This window comes from Chlorocebus sabaeus, chromosome 6 (genome assembly GCF_047675955.1).
Source record: "Chlorocebus sabaeus isolate Y175 chromosome 6, mChlSab1.0.hap1, whole genome shotgun sequence".
In the NCBI taxonomy this organism is placed as follows: Eukaryota; Metazoa; Chordata; class Mammalia; order Primates; family Cercopithecidae; genus Chlorocebus; species Chlorocebus sabaeus.
The window spans coordinates 373,677-392,052 of NC_132909.1; the positions used below are offsets into that span (position 1 = coordinate 373,677).

The following is an 18,376-nucleotide window of genomic DNA, read 5'->3' on the forward strand; positions in this document are numbered from 1 at the left end:
GCAGTCTCGGCTCACAGCAAACTCCACCTCCTGGGTTCAAGTGATTTTCCTGCCTCAGCCTCCCGAGTAGCTGGGATTACAGGCACATGTCATGACAGCTGGCTAATTTTTTCTATTTTTAGTAGAGATGGGGTTTCACCACGTTGGCCAGGCTGGTCTCAAACTCCTGACCTCAAGGGATCCACCTGCCTTGGCCTCCCAAAGTGCTGGGATTACAGGCATGAGCCACCGTGCCCGCCCTCCCATTGGCTCCTATCCTGCTTAAATGTGCAGTAATAGCATGCACCGTGGCTCATGCCTGTAATCCCAGGACTTTGGGAGGCCGAGGCTGAGGATCACTTGAGCCCAGGAGTTCAAGACCAGCCTGGGTAACATGATGAGACCTTGTCTCTAAAAAAATAAATTTAACCAGGCTTCATGGCACATGCCTGTGGTCCCAGCTACTTAGGAACTTAGGAGGCTAGGACAGGAGGAACATTTGAGCCAGGTTGAGGCTGCAGTGATCCGTGACTGCACCACTGCACTCCAGCCTGGGTGACAGAGCAACAGCCTGTGTCAAAAAATAAATATAAATGTGGCCAGGCATGGTGTCTCACACCTGTAATCCCAGCACTTTGGGAGGCCAAGGCGGGCGGATCACGAGGTCAGGAGATCGAGGCCATCCTGGCTAACATAGTGAAACTCCGTCTCTACTAAAAATACAAAAAATTAGCCGGGCGTGGTGGTGGGCACCTGTAGTCCCAGCTACTCGGGAGGCTGAGGCAGGAGAATGGCGTGAACCCAAGAGGCGGAGCTTGTAGTGAGCAGAGATTGTGCCATTGCACTCCAGCCTGGGCGACACAGTGAGATTCCGTCTCCAAAAAATGAATGAATGAATGCAGACATGGCCTCTTCCACTTTCCCCACTACTGTCAATTTATGCTTTTTTCTTTTAGGGAACATGTTGCTGAGTGGACCAATTTAAATTATGTGCTTGTAACCTTCTGTGAACATACTATTTGGGCTCCTGTTTTCACATCATCTGATAAGTATTTTCCATATAAATATACTGCCAGTTCTGATTACAATCCAACCAACTGAGCAACAAAGTTTAAACACAACCAAATCCTTGAAATATTCAGAGTCCAATATTTTGTTGTTTTGTTTTAGAGATATGGTGTTGCTCTGGTGCCTAGGCTGGAATGCAGTGGTGTGATCTCAGCTCACTGCAGGTGCGATCCCCCACCACCCTCAGGCTCAAGTAATACTCCTGCCTCAGCCTCCAGAGTAGCTGGGACTACAGGTGTGCAGCACCATGCCCAGCTAATTGTATTTCTTTTGTAGAGATGGTGTCTCAACATGCTGCCCAGATTGGTCCCAATCTACTGGGCTCAAGTCATCTGCCTGGCTTGGTCTCCCAAAGCGCTGGGGTTATAGGCATGAGCCATTTTGGCCAGCTTAGAGTCCTTTTTTTTTTTTTTTTTTTTTTGAGACAGTCTCGCCCTGTTGCGCAAGCAAGAGTGTAGTGACATGATCTCGGCTAACTGCAACCTCTGCCTCCCAGGTTTAAGCGATTCTCATGCCTCAGCCTCCCGAATAGCTGGGATTACACACGTGTGCCAGCACACCCAGCTAATTTTTGTATTTTTAGTAGAGATGGGGTTTTGCCATGTTGGCTAGGCTAGTCTTGAATGCCTGTCCTCAAGTTATCTGCCCACCTCAGCCTCCCAAACTGCTGGGATTATAGGCATGAACCACCATGCCTCACCAGAGTCCTTTTTTTTTTTTCTTAAGAGGAAGTTTCACTCTTGTTGCCCAGGCTGGAGCGCAACGGCTCGATCTTGGTTGACTGCAACCTCTGCCTCCTGCGTTAAGATTCTCCTGCCTCAGCCTCCCGAGTAGCTGGGATTACAGGTGTCTACCACCATACCCAGCTAATTTTTGCATATTTATTGGAGACGGGGTTTCTCCATGTTGGTGAGGCTAGTCTCGAACTCCTGACATCAGGTAATCCACCTGCCGTTGCCTCCCAAAATTCTGTGATTACAGGCATGAGTCATTGCGCCTGGCTTGTATTTTTTTGTTTTAAGACAGAGTCTCGCTATGTCGCCCAGGCTAGAGTGCACTAGTGTGATCTTGGCTCACTGCAAGCTCCGCCTCCTGGGTTCATGCCATTCTCCTGCCTCAGCCTCCCAAGTACCTGGGACTACAGGTGCCCACTGCCATGCCCAGCTAATTTTTTTGTATTTTTAGTAGAGACAGGGTTTTACCATATTAGCCAGGATGGTCTGAATCTCCTGACCTTGTGATCCACCCACCTTGCCTAAGTGCTGGGATTACAGGCGTGAGCCACCGCGCCTGGCCCCTGGCCTGTATTTTTAATAGAGACAGTTTTGCCATGTTTGCCAGGCTGGTCTCAAACTCCTGACTTCAGGTGATCCACCCACCTCAGCCTCCCAAAGCACTGGGATTACAGTCATGAGCCACTGTGCCCACCCACCTGTGTGATTTTAGAAACTGCAGACTCTTGGATTCTACTACCAGAGATTTTTATTCAGTTGGCTAGAGTGAGCATCATAATACAATTTTAGTGCACACTCCAGGCAATTCTGAGGCACATGGTCATGAAGCCCCACTCTGAGAGTCATGTTTTAGCCACTTGATTTCTAGTAAAGGGGGTATGGCAGGGAAATTTCCTATCTTGGTTATTATTTATTTAGAGAGTGTCTCACTCTCTCATAAGGCAGCAGTGTGATGGCATGATCACAGCTCACTGCAACCTCCGCCTCCCAAGCTCAAGTGATCCTCCCACCTCAGTCTCCTGAGTAGCTAGGACTACAGGTATGCACCACCATGCTAGACTAATTTTTGTATTTTTTGTAAAGACAGGATTTTGCCATGTTACCCAGGCTGGTCTCAAACTCCTGGGCTCAAGCAATCCACCTGCCTTGGCCTCCCAAAGTGCTGGGATTACAGGTGTTGGCAACTGCATCTGGCTCCATCTTGGTTATTCAGAGAGTTTCTTGCCCATGAGCTTTCTCATGTTGAATAAGGGAAGTATCCTAACTGGAAACTTTTCCACATTAACCTTCATAGGGCTTCTCTCCAGTATGAACTCTCCAATGCCTGGTAAGTTGACACCGCTGGCTAAAGGCTTGCTCGCAGTGGTCACATTCATAGGGTTTCTCCCCAGTGTGCGTCCTCTCGTGTTTACTAAGGGTTGAGCGACCATTGAAGGCTTTCCGACAATCAATGCATTCATAGGGCTTTCCTCCAGGATGCATTCTCTGATGTTTAATGAGTCACTACTGCTGGCTGAAGGCCTTAATACACATCACACTGATAGCTCTTCCCACTGACAGGTGTCCTGTGGTACATGATGAGGGGAGATCTCTGGCTGAAAGCTTTCCCAAAGTGACTGCACTCCTAAGGTTTCTCTCCAGTATGTGTCCGTCGATGCACTACAAGCTGAGATCGCTGCCGGAAGGATTTCCCACAGTCACTACATTCGTAGGGTTTCTCTCCAGAATGAATTCTCTGATGGGAAAGAAGGTTAGAGCTCCCTGTAAAGGCTTTCCCACACCGACTGCACTCAAAAGGTTTCTCACCAGTGTGAGTTCTCTGATGCATCACAAGGTAGGAGCTCCTCGCAAAGGCTTTATCACACTGATTGCATTTGTACGGCTTTTCCCCAGTGTGAATTTGCAGATGCCTGATGAGCTGAGTGCTTCGATTGAAGGCTTTTCCACACTGGTTACATTCATAGGGCTTTTCTCCAGTATGAGTTCTTTTATGTGCAACTAATTGATAGCTTTGGCTGAAGGACTTTCCACAGTGAGTGCACTCGTACGGTTTCTCCCCAGTATGAATTCTCTGATGGATGACAAGGTTAGAGTTCCACCTGAAGGATTTCCCACATTCGATACACAGATACGGTTTTTCTCCAGTGTGAATTCGCTGATGAGTAATAAGTTTGGAACTCTGGGAGAAGGATTTCCCACACAGGTTGCACTCATAGGGCTTCTCTCCAGTGTGTGTCCTCTGATGTACGACAAGATCATACTTCTGGCTGAAAGATTTCCCACATTGAGTACATTTGAAGGGCTTTTCTCCAGTGTGGGTTCTTGTATGTGTAACTAACTCATAGCTTTGGCTGAAGGACTTTCCACAGTGAGTGCACTCGTACGGTTTCTCTCCAGTATGAATTCTCTGATGTACAATGAGGTTAGAGTTCCACCTGAAGGATTTTCCACATTCAACACACTGATACGGTTTTTCTCCAGTGTGAATTCGCTGATGCGTAATAAGTTTGGATCGCTGGGTGAAGGATTTCCCACATAGGTCGCACTCATAGGGCTTCTCTCCAGTGTGTGTCCTCTGATGTACGACAAGGTCATAGCTCTGACTAAAAGATTTCCCACAATGAGTACATTCGAAGGGCTTTTCTCCAGTTTGTGTTCTCTGGTATATGCGCTTACAACAACAGCTGAAAGAATTTCCACACTGATTACACACAGATGACTTCTCTGTAGTCTGAATGATATTACAGTCAGAAAAAGATGAGGCCATAGGGAAGGCAGCACAGCCTTCCTCACCTCTGAAGGAGGTCCCTCCAGGGTCACTTCTTTCTGTTTGTACAAGGCACAGACTCTCAGAACAGGCTTCTCTGCATTCATCACACTCATACTGACTTTTTCCAAAATGCACTGGCTTCTGTTCATTCAGAGACACACTGTGACTGAAGAGATTTCCATAATCCTTACAGTCATCACTTTTCTTCACTGAAAAAGTTTTACCATGAAAACAAAGGGAGGAACTATAGTTGAGAGAGTCATGACCAACAATATGTTCACAAGGGTTTTTCTTTCCTGTTTCAGTGTTTCCAAGTTTACTCAAGTAAATGCTCTGACACAAGGCTCTGGCATGCTGACGATTCTCACAGTGCTTCCCACCTGCTCCATTTTTCTCATGATTCATGAAAGTTGAATTTTGTTTAAACTCTTTAACCTGTGAGTTAGGCTTAGGGAAACCTGCACTTGCAGGTAATGTCGTAGGTAGAAGGCTTAAAGTAGAAGGTAGAGAATAACTTCCCCCAAGTTCAAGCTCACAGTGTTCTCTTTGAGGAAACAGTCTCTCTGAGGTGAGTACCATGAACCTCAAGGAGTTCTCCTGGTGTTCCCTTAACTGGTTGCTCTGATTGTGCGCTTGTCCTAATGACACCAAACAGGGTGGCTCCTCCTGTACACATTGTTTCACTTCCACGTGGTGGGACAGTTCTTCCCTAGCTCGATCTTTTTCAGAATTCAACCTATTCTCCTCAAGGGTAGTCTTCCAGTCTGAAAGAAATCCAAAATGCCTGAGTTACTGGAGAAGCATCAGAGGGGGAGGGGGATGAAGAACTGTGTAACAGAGGTGTCTCTGGTTTGTTTCCAAGCTACAAACTGTAATCTGTATGCACGCTGTGAAAAGCACAGATGGATCAGCAAACATGGTATCAGTGGTAAAGTGCAAAATACACACAAACATAATAAAGAAGTGACTAAGTAACCCTGGTCCCCAAATAGAGGGCAAAAGAATAAGCAGGGAGGGGCCAGGTGCAGTGGCTCATGCCTGTAATCCCATAACTTTGGGAGGCTGAGGCAGGTGAATCACTTGAGGTCTGGAGTTAGAGACCAGCTTGGTCAACATGGTAAAACTCTGTCTCTAATAAAAATAAAAAAATTAGCCAGACTACAGGTGGGCACCTGTAGTCTAAGCTTCTCGGGAGGCTGAGGCAGGAGAATCGCTTGAGCCTGGGAGGTGGAGGTAGCAGTGAACCAAGATTGGGCCACTGCATTCCAGTCTGGGTGAGAGAGTGAGACCCTGTCTCAAAAAAAAAAAAAATAAAAAATAAAAAAAGAAAGAAAAGAAAAGAAAAAAAGAGAATAAGCAGGGAGGTGAAGATAAAAAGAGAAATCCACAGAATGAACTGGGTCTGCAGGATATAAAGCCATTAATCATTGCAAAAAATATGTATGTTCTAAGCCCCTGGACCCTGTGAATGTGAACTTTTGGGAAAAAGGAACTGTTCAGATGTGATTAGAATTTTATTATTATTATTTACTTATTTAGTTTTCTAGAGTCAGGATCTTGCTGTGTTGAACAGACCAGATAGCGGCACAATCATGGCTCACTGCAGCCTCAAACTCCTGGGCTCCTGTGATCCTCCCCCATTGGCCTCCCAAAGTGCTGGGAACACAGCCAAGCCAACGTACCCTTCTGTGATTAATATTTTAATTTAATTTAATTTTATTTATTTTTGAGACAGAGCCTGGCTCTGTTGCCCAGGCTGGAGCAAAGTGGCACAATCTTGGCTAACTGCAATCTCCACCTCCCAGGTTCAAGTGATCCTCCTGCCTCAGCCTCCTGAGTAGCTGGGATTACAGGTGCCTGCCACCACACCCTGGTAAAAGTTTTAAAATGGGGATTTTTTTCTGGATTACCCAGGGGGGCTCTAAATGTAACCACAAGTGTTCCCATAAGAGAAAGGCAGAGGGAGATTTGAAACACAGAGGAGAAGGTGATGAGAAGACACAGCAGACGATATCTGAAGACTGGAAAGAATGCTGCAACCAATAGGAGAAGGAAAAGACAGAAATGCATTTTCCATTTGGAGCATCCAGAGGGAGCACAGCCGTATCAACACCTTGATTTCGATCCAGTGACACTCATTTTGGACTTGTAGCCTCTGTAACTTTTAGAGAATAAATTTGCATTGCTTTAAGCCAACAGGTTGGTGGTAATTTTTTACAGCGGCCACAGGAAACACACACAGACTCCTAACTGGTGCTTAGTCCTAGAATATCAGTTTCTGCTCCACTTCTGGATCTCGTAATTGCATCTCAAACATCAATACTGACTTCATATTCTTAATGCACCAATTCTACCATTTCTTCACGCTGCAAACAGAAAAATTTATTTAAGCATAATCCAGAATTGACCCGATAGACTCTCCAGAAAAGACTGCATGGTCTCCGACGCAGCATGGGCAGCATGACTGGCTGCACCTGGGCTTCACTGTTTGCCACTTCAGACAGGTCCTTAGCCTCTTAGAGGTTCACTTTCCTTGCTGTAGCCAGAAGAAAGAATGTTTATCCTACAAGATTTACTTTGAGGCATCAATGAATCACTATGTGAGCCTCACACAGTGTCTGGCACTGACATTACAGAACATGGTTGATCTTGCCATCCTTGTTATTGTGGTGGTGGGGATTCCTCACTGTTGAAGATACGGAGCCTCCAGAAATGAGTGGCAGAGGCTCCCAGCTTAGGATCCTTGTCCAGGTCCTAAAGATCCCTCCTCTGCTTGTCGCTCTGTTCGTTATGGTCGCACGGCACCACAGTCATCACTACTGAGGCCTGCGTCAAGTTCCCATGCATCGCTCTCTGAGCACATGAGGACACAGGATCCTTTGGCAATACATTAACTACACTCTGTGGCCATCCCTTGACTTCTGAGAGGATTTTTCCCCCCTCTCAATCAAAAGCTCTCTTCCCTCCTAGGCCAGATCCTTACGTGCACCCAGCACCCTCACACCTGGTGCGCTCACACCCAGCACCCTCACACCTAGCACTCTCGTTCTTGCATTGTCCTCATCCCAGCTCTGTGGAAGTCACTGTGGAATCCCTCATGGGAGGATGTTTTCTTTTTTTTTTTTCTTTTTGAGATGGAGTCTCGCTCTGTCCCCCAGCCTGGAGTGCAGTGGCGCGATCTCAGCTCACTGCAAGCTCTGCCTCCTGGGTTCACGCCATTCTCCTGCCTCAGCCTCCTGACTAGCTGGGACTACAGGCGCCCACCACCGTGCCCAGCTAATTTTTTGTATTTTTAGTAGAGACAGGGTTTCACCGTGGTCTCGATCTCCTGACCTTGTGATCCGCCCACCTCAGCTTCCCAAAGTGCTGGGATTACAGGCGTGAGCCACCGCGCCCGGCCAGGAGGATGTTTTCAAAAGAAACGATAGCCCAATGAAGGGTATTTGAGGATGAGAAGCAGGCAAGAAGTCATTGTGTGGCTGAGTTGTGTCCGGGTTTTGCCTGGCCATGGAAAATCAGGTGAAGGACATTAAATATCTTGCAGTGGCTTCTCCATTAGGAGCATGAAATGAGGAAAGAGGCTGTCTTCACAGGCCAGTCAAGAGGGATGTCTATGCCATACAGAAAGACTGACAGTAAACAGAATCCAGAATGACATGACTGAGGTATGGTGTGAAGGGCATGGCCCAGGGAGGAGGGTAGATAAGTAAGTGTGGGCCTTCAGAGGAAGAAATAACAGAGGCTGCAGGCGAGAGAGTTACAAGGAAGGAGGAGCAGGAAAACATGAGACAAATTCAGATAAACTCAACATCTCCGGCCTGGGGGAAACGTGAGAGGGTGCTGTGAAGATACACATAATGCACGTTGCTTCGTGAAAGCAGTCAGTCAGAAAAGGCTATATAGTCAATGACCCCAACTATGACATTCTGGAAAAGGCAAAACTATGGAGACAGGATAAAGATCCGTGGTTGCCAGTGAGGCAGGAGAATAGGGTCTGGGGGCAGGGAGCCTAAGGCTGATTCATGCTGACTTCATGAATTGAATCAAAAGTAAAACCCTAAATTTCCATGCCCACGTAACAAAGGGTCAGAGGCTACTCCCTTTGCAACTCTCCCCAACTTTCTGTGTTGCAGATGAAAAATGGAAAGGACCTCTGATTGGTTCCCTCCTGCAACCCATCAGATGTCTGCACAGAGCGTAACTTTGTAACTTTACTTCAGCCTCTGCTTGGCCACCTTCCACAACCAATCAGACTGGTCATGAGCCACTACTTCATACGATATAAACCAAGTAACCAATGGGAAGTATCTAGAGAGCATTTAAACCCCAGAAAATTCTGTGACTATTGCTTTTGAGCCTTGCTTGAGCCTGCAGGTGTATTTTTGTTTCAATACATCTATGCTTTTGTTGCTTCTTTTGTTGCTTTGTGTGTTTTGTCCAATTCTTTGTTAAAAACGCCAAGAACCAGCTGGGTGTGGTGGCTCATGCCTGTAATCCCAGCACTTTGGGAGGCCAAGGCAGGCGGATCATGAGGTCAGGAGATCGAGACCATCCTGGCTAACACGGTGAAACCCTGTCTCTACTACAAATACAAAAAATTAGCCGGGCTTGGTGGCGGGCGCCTGTAGTTCCAGCTACTTGGGAGGCTAAGGCAGGAGAATGGCGTGAACCTGGGAGGTGGAGCTTGCAGTGAGCTGAGATGGCGCCATTGAACTTCAGCTTGGGCAACAGAGTGAGACTCCGTCTCAAAAAAAAAAAAAAAGGAAAAGAACAAAATGCCAAGAACCTAGACACCCTCCACTGGTAACATATTTTGGTGAGCCAGCCAGAGGGAAGCTCGAAGTTTGGGGTTTCTTTTTCTTCTCTTTTTCTTTTCCCTTTTCCATATAGGGGAACCCTTTTCTCTCTCTTTTTCTCTTTCCAACTTATGAACCCTTGGTGGACAGCACCTAAGCATGAAAGCAACTGTAAGTTTCTGGCCAGCGCCACTCTCTGGTGAAACGGAAAGATTTCCGTGTTGAAGAGCCTGACCACCATCACCCAGTTCAGGTGAAGGACCTTAGTCCTTTTCCTTTTCTCTTTTTCAGTCTTTCAGCTGCCTTTTCCTAGTAGTTCCTTGGTAACTGAGGGAGGCTGGCCAGGGTCACCCTCCAGTGTTGCCTGAAGGCCAAGGCGTATATGGGGATGGCTGCCATGCCCAGAAGGGGAAAAGACTCTTTTCTATCTTTTCTGGTTATAGTCCCTGATCCCCATCTGTGATGCAAGTGGCAGTGGCAGCTCGTCCAGGGTGAACTCACGCATGTTTCCAGTGACTTAAACCCTCTTTTCTTATGTAAAATTCTCCTTAGAGTTAGCCTGAAAGGGCAAAAGATAATGTATCTCATGCATTTGACTTACCTTCTCTTACTTCATTTATTTGACTGCCTGAAGACCTTTGGGGTCCACCAGCTTCAGTAGACATTCTACATCTCAGACTTCCACTGAGGGGATCCCATAGCTTCATGGTCATTGCTTCAGCATCAATTTGCTTGCCCTGAACCCCACAGAAATTCTCAATCCTGGCCAGGTGCAGTGGCTCACCCCTGTAATCCCTGCAATTTGGGAGGCCAAGGCGGGTGGATCACCTGAGGTCAGGAGTTCGAGACCAGCCTGGCCAACATGGTGAAACCCCGTCTCTACTAAAAATACAAAAAAAATTAGCTGGGCATGGTGGCACACTCCTGTAATCCCAGCTACTCAGGAGGCTGAGGCAGGAGAATTGCTTGAACCCGGGAGGCTGAGGTTGCAGTGACTCAAGATCATGCCACTGCACTCCAGCCAGCCTGGGCAACAAGAGCAAAACTCCATCTCAAAAAAACAAAACAAGAAATTCTCAATCCCAGTCTTTTACATACCCCTGGATCTTTCCTTCATGGAGAATACCCCAGCAACCTTGGTACTATTAACTCTGCAATGTTTGGGAACCTCCTTAGTCTTGTGAGAAATGCAGGAAGATACATCACATTGAAATTGGTGGGATACTAAAAGTCTGGAATTACACCCAGAAACCAAAGGAAAGCTCACAGTAGACCATCGCCACTGGAGGGAAAACATATAAAGCAGCACTGGTGCCCACCTAAAGACAGAGATGTCTGACACTCTAAGATTCGACCCCAAAGGGAGATCCCCTGGGGGATCCAACTCCAGACCTCAACCTCTCCAAAGGGGACACCCTAGGCTGAGGTTCTGAGGAATAGTACTACACCCTCCTTAGGATTTTCTCTCTTACAGACAATAATAGGAAGCACTCCATCTATTCCATCTGACTCCCTGCTTGGCTGCATCCTTCACAACTGGAATAAATTTGACCTGGATAATCTAAGGAGGAAACATTTGATATTCTTACAATACTGTTTGGCCCCAGCATCGTTTGGAATCTGGTGTTTGCTGTTGAATGGGAAAGTGAGATGGAGTTGCATGTATACAGGCATTTGTGTGGCTGTGTTTTTTTTTTTTTTTTTTTTTTTGAGACGGAGTCTCACTCTGTTGCCCAGGCTGGAGTGCAGTGGCCGGATCTCAGCTCACTGCAAGCTCCACCTCCCGGGCTTACACCATTCTCCTGCCTCAGCCTCCCGAGTAGCTGGGACTACAGGCGCCCGCCACCTCGCCCAGCTAGTTTTTTTTTGTATTTTTTAGTAGAGACGGGGTTTCACCATCTTAGCCAGGATGGTCTCGATCTCCTGACCTCGTGATCCACCCATCTCGGCCTCCCAAAGTGCTGGGATTACAGGCTTGAGCCACCGCGCCTGGCCGGGTTCCATAGAATACGAAAATTAGCTGGGCGTGGTGGTACGTGCCTGTAGTCCCAGCTACTCGGGAGGCTGAGGCAGGAAAATCGCTTGAACCTGGGGGCAGAGGTTGCAGTGAGCTGAAATCACACCACTGTACTCTAGCCTGGTGACAGAGTGAGACTCTGTCTGAAAAAAAAGAAAAAAAAAAGATGCCTCAAGATAGGTTTGTCGATTGTAACAGACGTACAATACAAATGCAAGCTGTTAACAGCAGGAGAAACTGCATGTGTGTGTGTAGGACAGCAGACATGGGAACTCTGTACTTTCTCCTCAACTTACCTACAAACCTAAAACTGCTCTAAAAAATAAAGTCTATTAGCCTGGGCAACATGGTGAAACCCTACCTCCATTAAAAATACAAAAATTAATGGCCGGGCACAGTGGCTCATGCCTGTAATCCCAGCACTTTGGGAGGCTGAGGTGGGTAGATCACCCAAGGTTGGGAGATCAAGACCAGCCTGACCTACATGGAGAAACCCCGTCTCTAATAAAAATACAAAATTAGGGCTGGGCACGGTGGCTTATACCTGTAATCCCAGCACTTTGGGAGGTCGAGGCAGGCAGATCACGAGGTCAGGAGATCGAGATCATCCTGGCTAACATGGTGAAACCCTGTCTCTACTAAAAGTACAAAAAATTAGCTGGGCGTGGTGGCGGGTGCCTATAGTCCCAGGTACTCGGGAGGTTGAGGCAGGAAAATGCCATGAACCCGGGAGGCGGAGCTTGCAGTGAGCCGAGATTGTGCCACTGCACTCCAGCCTGGGTGACAGAGCGAGACTCCGTCTAAAAAAAAAACAAACAAAAACAACAACAACAACAAAAAACAAAATTAGCCAGGCGTGGTGGCGCATGCCTCTAATCCCAGCTACTTGGGAGGCTGAGGCAGGAGAATCACTTGAACCTGGGAGGTGGAGGTTGTGGTGAGCCAAGATTGTGCCATTGCACTCCAGCCTGGGCAACAAAAGCGAAACTCTGTCTTAAAAAACAAAAACAAAAAAATTAGCCAGGTGTGGCGGTGTGTACCTGTAGTCCAAGCTACTAGGGAGGCTGATACATGAGAATTGCTTGAGCCAGGGAGGTGGGGGCTACAGTGAGCCAAGATAGCGCCACTGCACTTCCGCCTGGGCAACAGAGTGAAACCCTATCTCAAAAAATAATAATAAAATACATTAATTAAAAACAAAACAAATCAAGTAAAGAGGCCTAAATGGTTGGGATGACGAACTGTTCTGGAACTGATTATGATGAGGGTTCCACACTCAGGGAAGACACTGGAAGCCATGAACTGCACACTTCGAATGGGTGAACTCCTTTGAACGGGGGAACTGCTGCAGAGAGCACCCAAGGAAGCTTCCTCCAAACAAGGCTCCCTCTTTGGCCCCTGGGGCCCTGCGGAGAGCTCTCTGTCCAAGTTCGTTAACTGTGAGTTGCTCACCACAAGGTCTGCTCTTACCTCGGGGGGCCACCTGCTCTGCCCTGCACAGGTCCTCTTCTTGCTCCAGCTGAGAGATCACATCAGATTTGGAAAGGAAAAGCCCTGGTCAAAGAGGGAAAAAGGACTTGCTCCTCTGCTTGGAAACCAAGAACCATGTCCTGGGTCCAAACTTCAGCCCCTAGTGCCATCCCGAGGAAACTCCCCACTGCTGGGACTACAAGTCCTGTCCCAGAGCTAGAGTGAGGGGCAACCCCTGGGACCTGCACCTGAAAGGGACCTGCTTCCAGTATCTTCCAGCCCATCCCGGAACACCCTTCAGAACTTGGTACAGCTTTGAGTCCTGGGGGTAGAACCTCCTTCCATGGGCACAGCCCCTTACCCAGGGAGACAATATGCTCCCAGGTCTCCAGTGTCACCTCTCGGTACAGTGTCCTCTGGGCCAGGTCCAGCTGTTCCCACTCCTCCTGTGTGAATGCCATAGCCACGTCCTCGAAGCACACAGATGCCTGAAACAGGGCATTTGTTACTGCTCAGAGACCCCAGGTCCTCATGCCCTCATGGAGGTACCTGCTAAGGCCTAAATGTTGGTGTCCCCCACTAAAATTCATACACTGGAACCTAATACCCAGTGAGATAGTGTTAAGAGGTGGGGTCTTTACAAGGCAATTAATGTCCTCATAAAAGAGGCTAGAGGGGCGCCTGTGCTCACCTCCTACCATATGAGGACACATAAAAGGTGCCATCTATGAGACAGCAGGCCCCAACCAGACCAACTCTGTTGACACACTGATCTTGCACCTACCGGCTTCCAGAACTGTGAGCAGTAAATTCAGTTGTTTGTAAATTACTCATTCTAAGGTATCTTATTATAGCAACCCAAATGGACTGGGACAGCTCCATGTATGTGGTCTGTACCGTTCCTTTGCTGGGCATCTCACCTCTTGCCAGTCACAGCAGTGGTCCTGATTTCTGGACTGGAAATGACAGGAACTCCACTAGGAGATCCTCACCCACTGCCTCTCTACAAAATCACAGATTCGAAATGAGGTAAGAAAGATGCTCTAAATCAGGGGTGGGAAAACTACAGCCTGTAGGACAAATCAGGGCTGTGGTGTGTTTTCAATAGGCTAATGCTATAGAATGAACTGTTCCCCAAATTCACATGCTGAACCCTAACTCCCAAAGTGACTGTTTAAGAAGGTGATTGGCCAGGCACGGTGGCTCACTCCTATAATCCCAGCACTTTGGGAGGCCGAGGCGGGCAGATCACGAGGTCAGGAGTTCGAGACCAGCCTGGCCAACCTGATGAAACCCAGTTTCTACTAAAAATACAAAAATTAGCCGGGCATGGTGGCACGTGCCTGTAATCCCAGCTACTCAGGAGGCTGCGGCAGAAGAATTGCTTGAACCTGGGAGGCGGAGGTTGTAGTGAGCTGAGATCGTGCCATTTTACTCCAGCCTGGGTGACAGAGCGAGACTCCATCTCAAAACAAATAAACAAACAAAAAAACAAACAAAGAAGGTGATTAAGGTTAAATGTTTAAAAACTGTTTAAGAAGGTGATTAGGGGCCAGGCGTGGTGGTTCACACCTGTAATCCCAACACTTTGGGAGGCTGAGGTGGGTGGATCACTTGAGGTCAGGAGTTCGAAACCAACCTGGCCAACATGGTGAAACCCCATCTCTACAAAAAATTAGCTGGGTGTGGTGGTGGGCACCTGTAATCCCAGCTACTTGGGAGGCTGAGGCAGGAGAATTGCTTGAACCCAGAAGGTGGAGTTGCAGTGAGCTGAGACTGCGCCACTGCACTGCAGCCTGTGCAACAGAACAAGACTCTGTCTCAAAAAACAAACAAACAAAAACAAAAAAAACCCGAAAGAAGGTGATTAAGATTAAGTGAGGTCATAAGGGTGGGACCCTAATCCAATAGGACTGGAGTCCTTATAAGAAGAGGAAGAGGCTGGGCATGGTGGCTTATGCCTGTGATCCCAGCACTTTGGGAGGCTGAGGCTGAAGCATCTCTTGAGTCCAGGAGTTTGAGACCAGCCTGAGCAATATGGCAAAACCCTGTCCTCACTAAATATATAATAAATTCGCCAAGCATGCTAATGCATGCCTGTAGTCCCAGCTATTGGAGAGGCTGAGGTGGGAGGATCGCTTGAGCCCAGGAGTTCAAGGCTGCTGTGAGCCAACATCGCGCTGCTGCCCTCCAGCCTGGGCAATAGGAGATACTACATCAGAAAATAAAATAAGAAGAGGAAAAGACACCAGAGTGCATGCGTGCTCTCTTTCTCTCTCCTCACTACCTAAGGACACAGTGGGACAATGGCTGTCTGCAAGCCAGGAAGAGAGGGCCCTCACCATTTACAGGGGACCCTGTAGGTAGGTAACTACAGTGCTTTAAGGGGACACTCCCCCAGCCAGGGGTGTCCATGAGGGTTGAGGGCCCAGTGTGGTTGTCGGGGTATAGGGCTCAGCTCCATCCATCCTCAAGGGCCTGAGGAGCAACCACAAGCAAAATGTCGGAAGCACAGACCTGGCCTGGTGGAACAGGTATGGGAGACTTGTGCTGGGTCTAGTCCAGGGAGCTCTAGGCTCGTCCATGCTGGTGACGGGTGCCGCACTTTACTGCAGGGAACTGGAGCGTTTCACTGGGAAGCACTGGCCCGCGCTGGAGCACTCCTGTGTGACAGCCTGCCGGAGTGGGCGCTATTCCTGGACCCATTTTACATCTGTGGAGACCAAGGCACTGAGAGCAAAGACCCCCACTCACCTGGGGCGGAACCAGCTTAGAACGTGCTTCCATTTCCTCCCTGCACCTGAAGAGGTTGCTGTGTAGAGGGCAGAGGTCCTCAACAGACCAGTCTGGAGTGGAAAACAAGCAGAGATTCAGCCCCTCGGCTCCCGCACACCTCCAGGGCCCACACCTACCCTAGAGAACGACGGGCTGGCCAGCGACAAGCAGGGCTTCCCAGGTGCGGGAATGGGCCTCACGCCTGAGTACAGACCTGGGCTACCTCAGGCTCAGGGGACGTGCCCAGTCACATGCTGGGTGTCTCAGCTGTGAGCCCAGACACGCAGCAGCCCCCTCAGCAGTCAAGGGCAAGGAGGGGCATTTTTCCTATCATTTCATGACTAAGGAAGGGAGATGGAGGCCAGGTGTCTAAGTAATTGTACATTTAGCATATCACAATGTATCATATTGTGATATATAATATATCACAATATATCATATATAGCATATCACAATATATCATATCACAATATATCACAATATATCATAAGTTTTCAGAAATGATGACAATGGGGGCGTGGGGACAAGGAGGATGTGACACTCCCCAGCAGGGCGGCGCAGGGAACTTCCCTCGGCTCTGGGAGGGGGTGTTGTCCAGGGATGCCCTCCCTTGGTCTCAGCTGGAAGTGCCAGGATGCTGCCTACTGCCAGGGCACGCCTGTCACCCTCTCTCCTGAACTCAGTCACCAAACCCTTCCTATCTTCTGCTTGTCTAATCCCCTTGCAGCAGTCACATCAATGTCCTACTGGGAGTTTGGCAAAAACCCTCCGGAGTGGCACCAAACCCTTCCACACCTCTGACTCCCATCACCACATCGGCACTAAAGCACACCCTCTGCAGGCTCCAACAGGTTACTCAAGACCACTGAACATTCCAGAAACGCATCCGGTATCTCTGCCTTTGCTCATATGACTACGCTCGCTCGACCTGATGGTGCCTTTCATTTGTACAATGCTTTCTAGTTCATGAAGAGCCTTGAACTCTGACCCCAAAGGCCAGCGTGGTGGCTCATGCCAGGAATCCGAACATTTTGGAAGGCTGAAGCAGGCAGACTGCTTGAGTCCGAGAGCTCAAGACCAGCCTAGGCAACAAAGTGAGACCTCCTCTCTATAAAAACGTTAGCCAGGCCGGGCACGGTGGCTGACACCTGTAATCCCAGCACTTTGGGAGGCCAAGGCGGGCGGATTACAAGGTCAGGAGATCGAGACCATCCTGGTGAACACAGTGAAACCCCATTTCTACTAAAAATACAAAAAATTAGCCAGGCATGGTGGCAGGTGCCTGTAGTCTCAGCTACTTGGGAGGCTAAGGCAGGAGAATGGTGTGAACCCAGGAGGCGGAGGTTGCAGTGAGCCGAGATCCCGCCACTGCACTCCAGCCTGGGCGATAGAGCCAGACTTTGTCTCAAAAAAAAAAAAAAACATGTTAGCCAGCCGGGCACAGTGGCTCACACCTGTAATCCCAGCACTTTGGGAGGCTGAAGTGGGCAGATACAAGGTCAGGTTTCAAGACCAGCCTGGCCAAGATGGTGAAACTCTATCTCTACTAAAAATACAAAAATTAGCTGGGCATGGTGGCCTGTGCCTGTAAACCCATCTACTCGGAAGGCTGAGTTGTAGTGAGCCGAGATTGCGTCACTCCACTCCAGCCTGGGCGACAGAGTGAGACATTGTCTAAAACAAAACAAAACAAAACAAAAACACAAAACGTTAGCCGGGCATGGTCTGCGGTCCCAGCTACTGGTGAGGGTAGGGGCTGAGATGAGAGGACTGCATGAGCCCTAGAGATCAAGGTTGCAATGAGCTGAGATCACACCACTGGACTCCAGCCTGGGCAACAGAGCAAGACCCTGTCTCAAAAAAAAAAACAAAACAAAAAGCGAAACAACTCCCATCTGGGCTAGAAGAGCAGATAAAGGCAGCCATTGCAGACGCTGAACACTTATCATTCTTCCGGTTTGAACGCTGGGATTTTTCTTGCCCCATATTCTCAGAAAAAAAAAAAATTTCCCTGGAATATCAAGTATCAAGCCGCGCATTGTGGAAATCTCGCTTTCTCTGTGCCATATTTTTTGGCAGTTTTCACCTTTCCTTTCAAAAGCTGGGGAAACTTCTTCCACCAGCATCATCTCCTGTAGATGTTGGGGTGCTGGTCCCCGCTCTGGCCAGGAACATAGAGCCTAAGCATGGGCCACCTCACAGGAGCCTCAACACTCGCAGCTGCTGGGACGTCACCCCAGTGATGCTCTCATTTCCCAGGTAATCTCTTCAAAGTACTCTCCTGCTCTCAAACACTCCTGGTGCCTGAGGCCTCCTTTCCTACGCTGAATTCTGCAGGGATACTCTCCCCTCTAGGCATGACCTTCGTGGCAGGTCCTAATCTCTCTTCCGAACAGACACATAACATTCTTCAGGCAAACCAAGCACTCAAGTCCTCCAAGAACAAGTGGAAAGAGAGAGCTAGAAGTGAACAGCAAATTCAGTGCTGAAACAGAAGACAAAGACAATGCAATGCAAAGAACTGCACGCGACCTCAGTGCCAGGGGAGGACAGACAAGGCACCAACACACACAAAAGAAATGGAATGTAGGCGGGGCGCGGTGGCTCACGCCTGTAATCCCAGCACTTTGAGAGGCCGAGGCAGGCGGATCACGAAGTCAGGAGATCGAGACCATCCTAGCTAACATGGCGAAACCCCGTCTCTACTAAAAAATACAAAAAAATTAGCCGGCATGGTGGCGGGCGCCTATAGTCCCAGGTACTCAGA

General features: G+C 48.5%; 1 protein-coding gene across 13 annotated transcripts in view; it reads right to left on the bottom strand.

The window, feature by feature from the left end:
- ZNF544 (zinc finger protein 544) overlaps positions 1-18,376 on the bottom strand; it is a 41,491-nt gene that overhangs the window by 12,980 nt on the left and 10,135 nt on the right. For 4 of the 13 annotated variants that reach the window (XM_073015780.1, XM_073015787.1, XM_073015782.1 and 1 more), the window contains 4 exons: positions 15,589-15,680; positions 13,196-13,322; positions 12,835-12,918; positions 1,023-5,315 (listed from right to left, as the gene is read on the bottom strand). In XM_073015780.1, coding sequence (XP_072871881.1) covers positions 3,406-5,315; positions 12,835-12,918; positions 13,196-13,322; positions 15,589-15,680 — 2,213 coding nt within the window. In that variant the 3' untranslated portion in view covers positions 1,023-3,405. Of the gene's footprint in view, positions 1-1,022; positions 5,439-9,948; positions 11,196-12,834; positions 12,919-13,195; positions 13,323-13,754; positions 13,838-15,351; positions 15,569-15,588; positions 15,681-18,376 lie in introns of those variants that run through there. The other 9 variants (XM_073015783.1, XM_073015784.1, XM_073015785.1 and 6 more) reach the window with 8 other exon arrangements.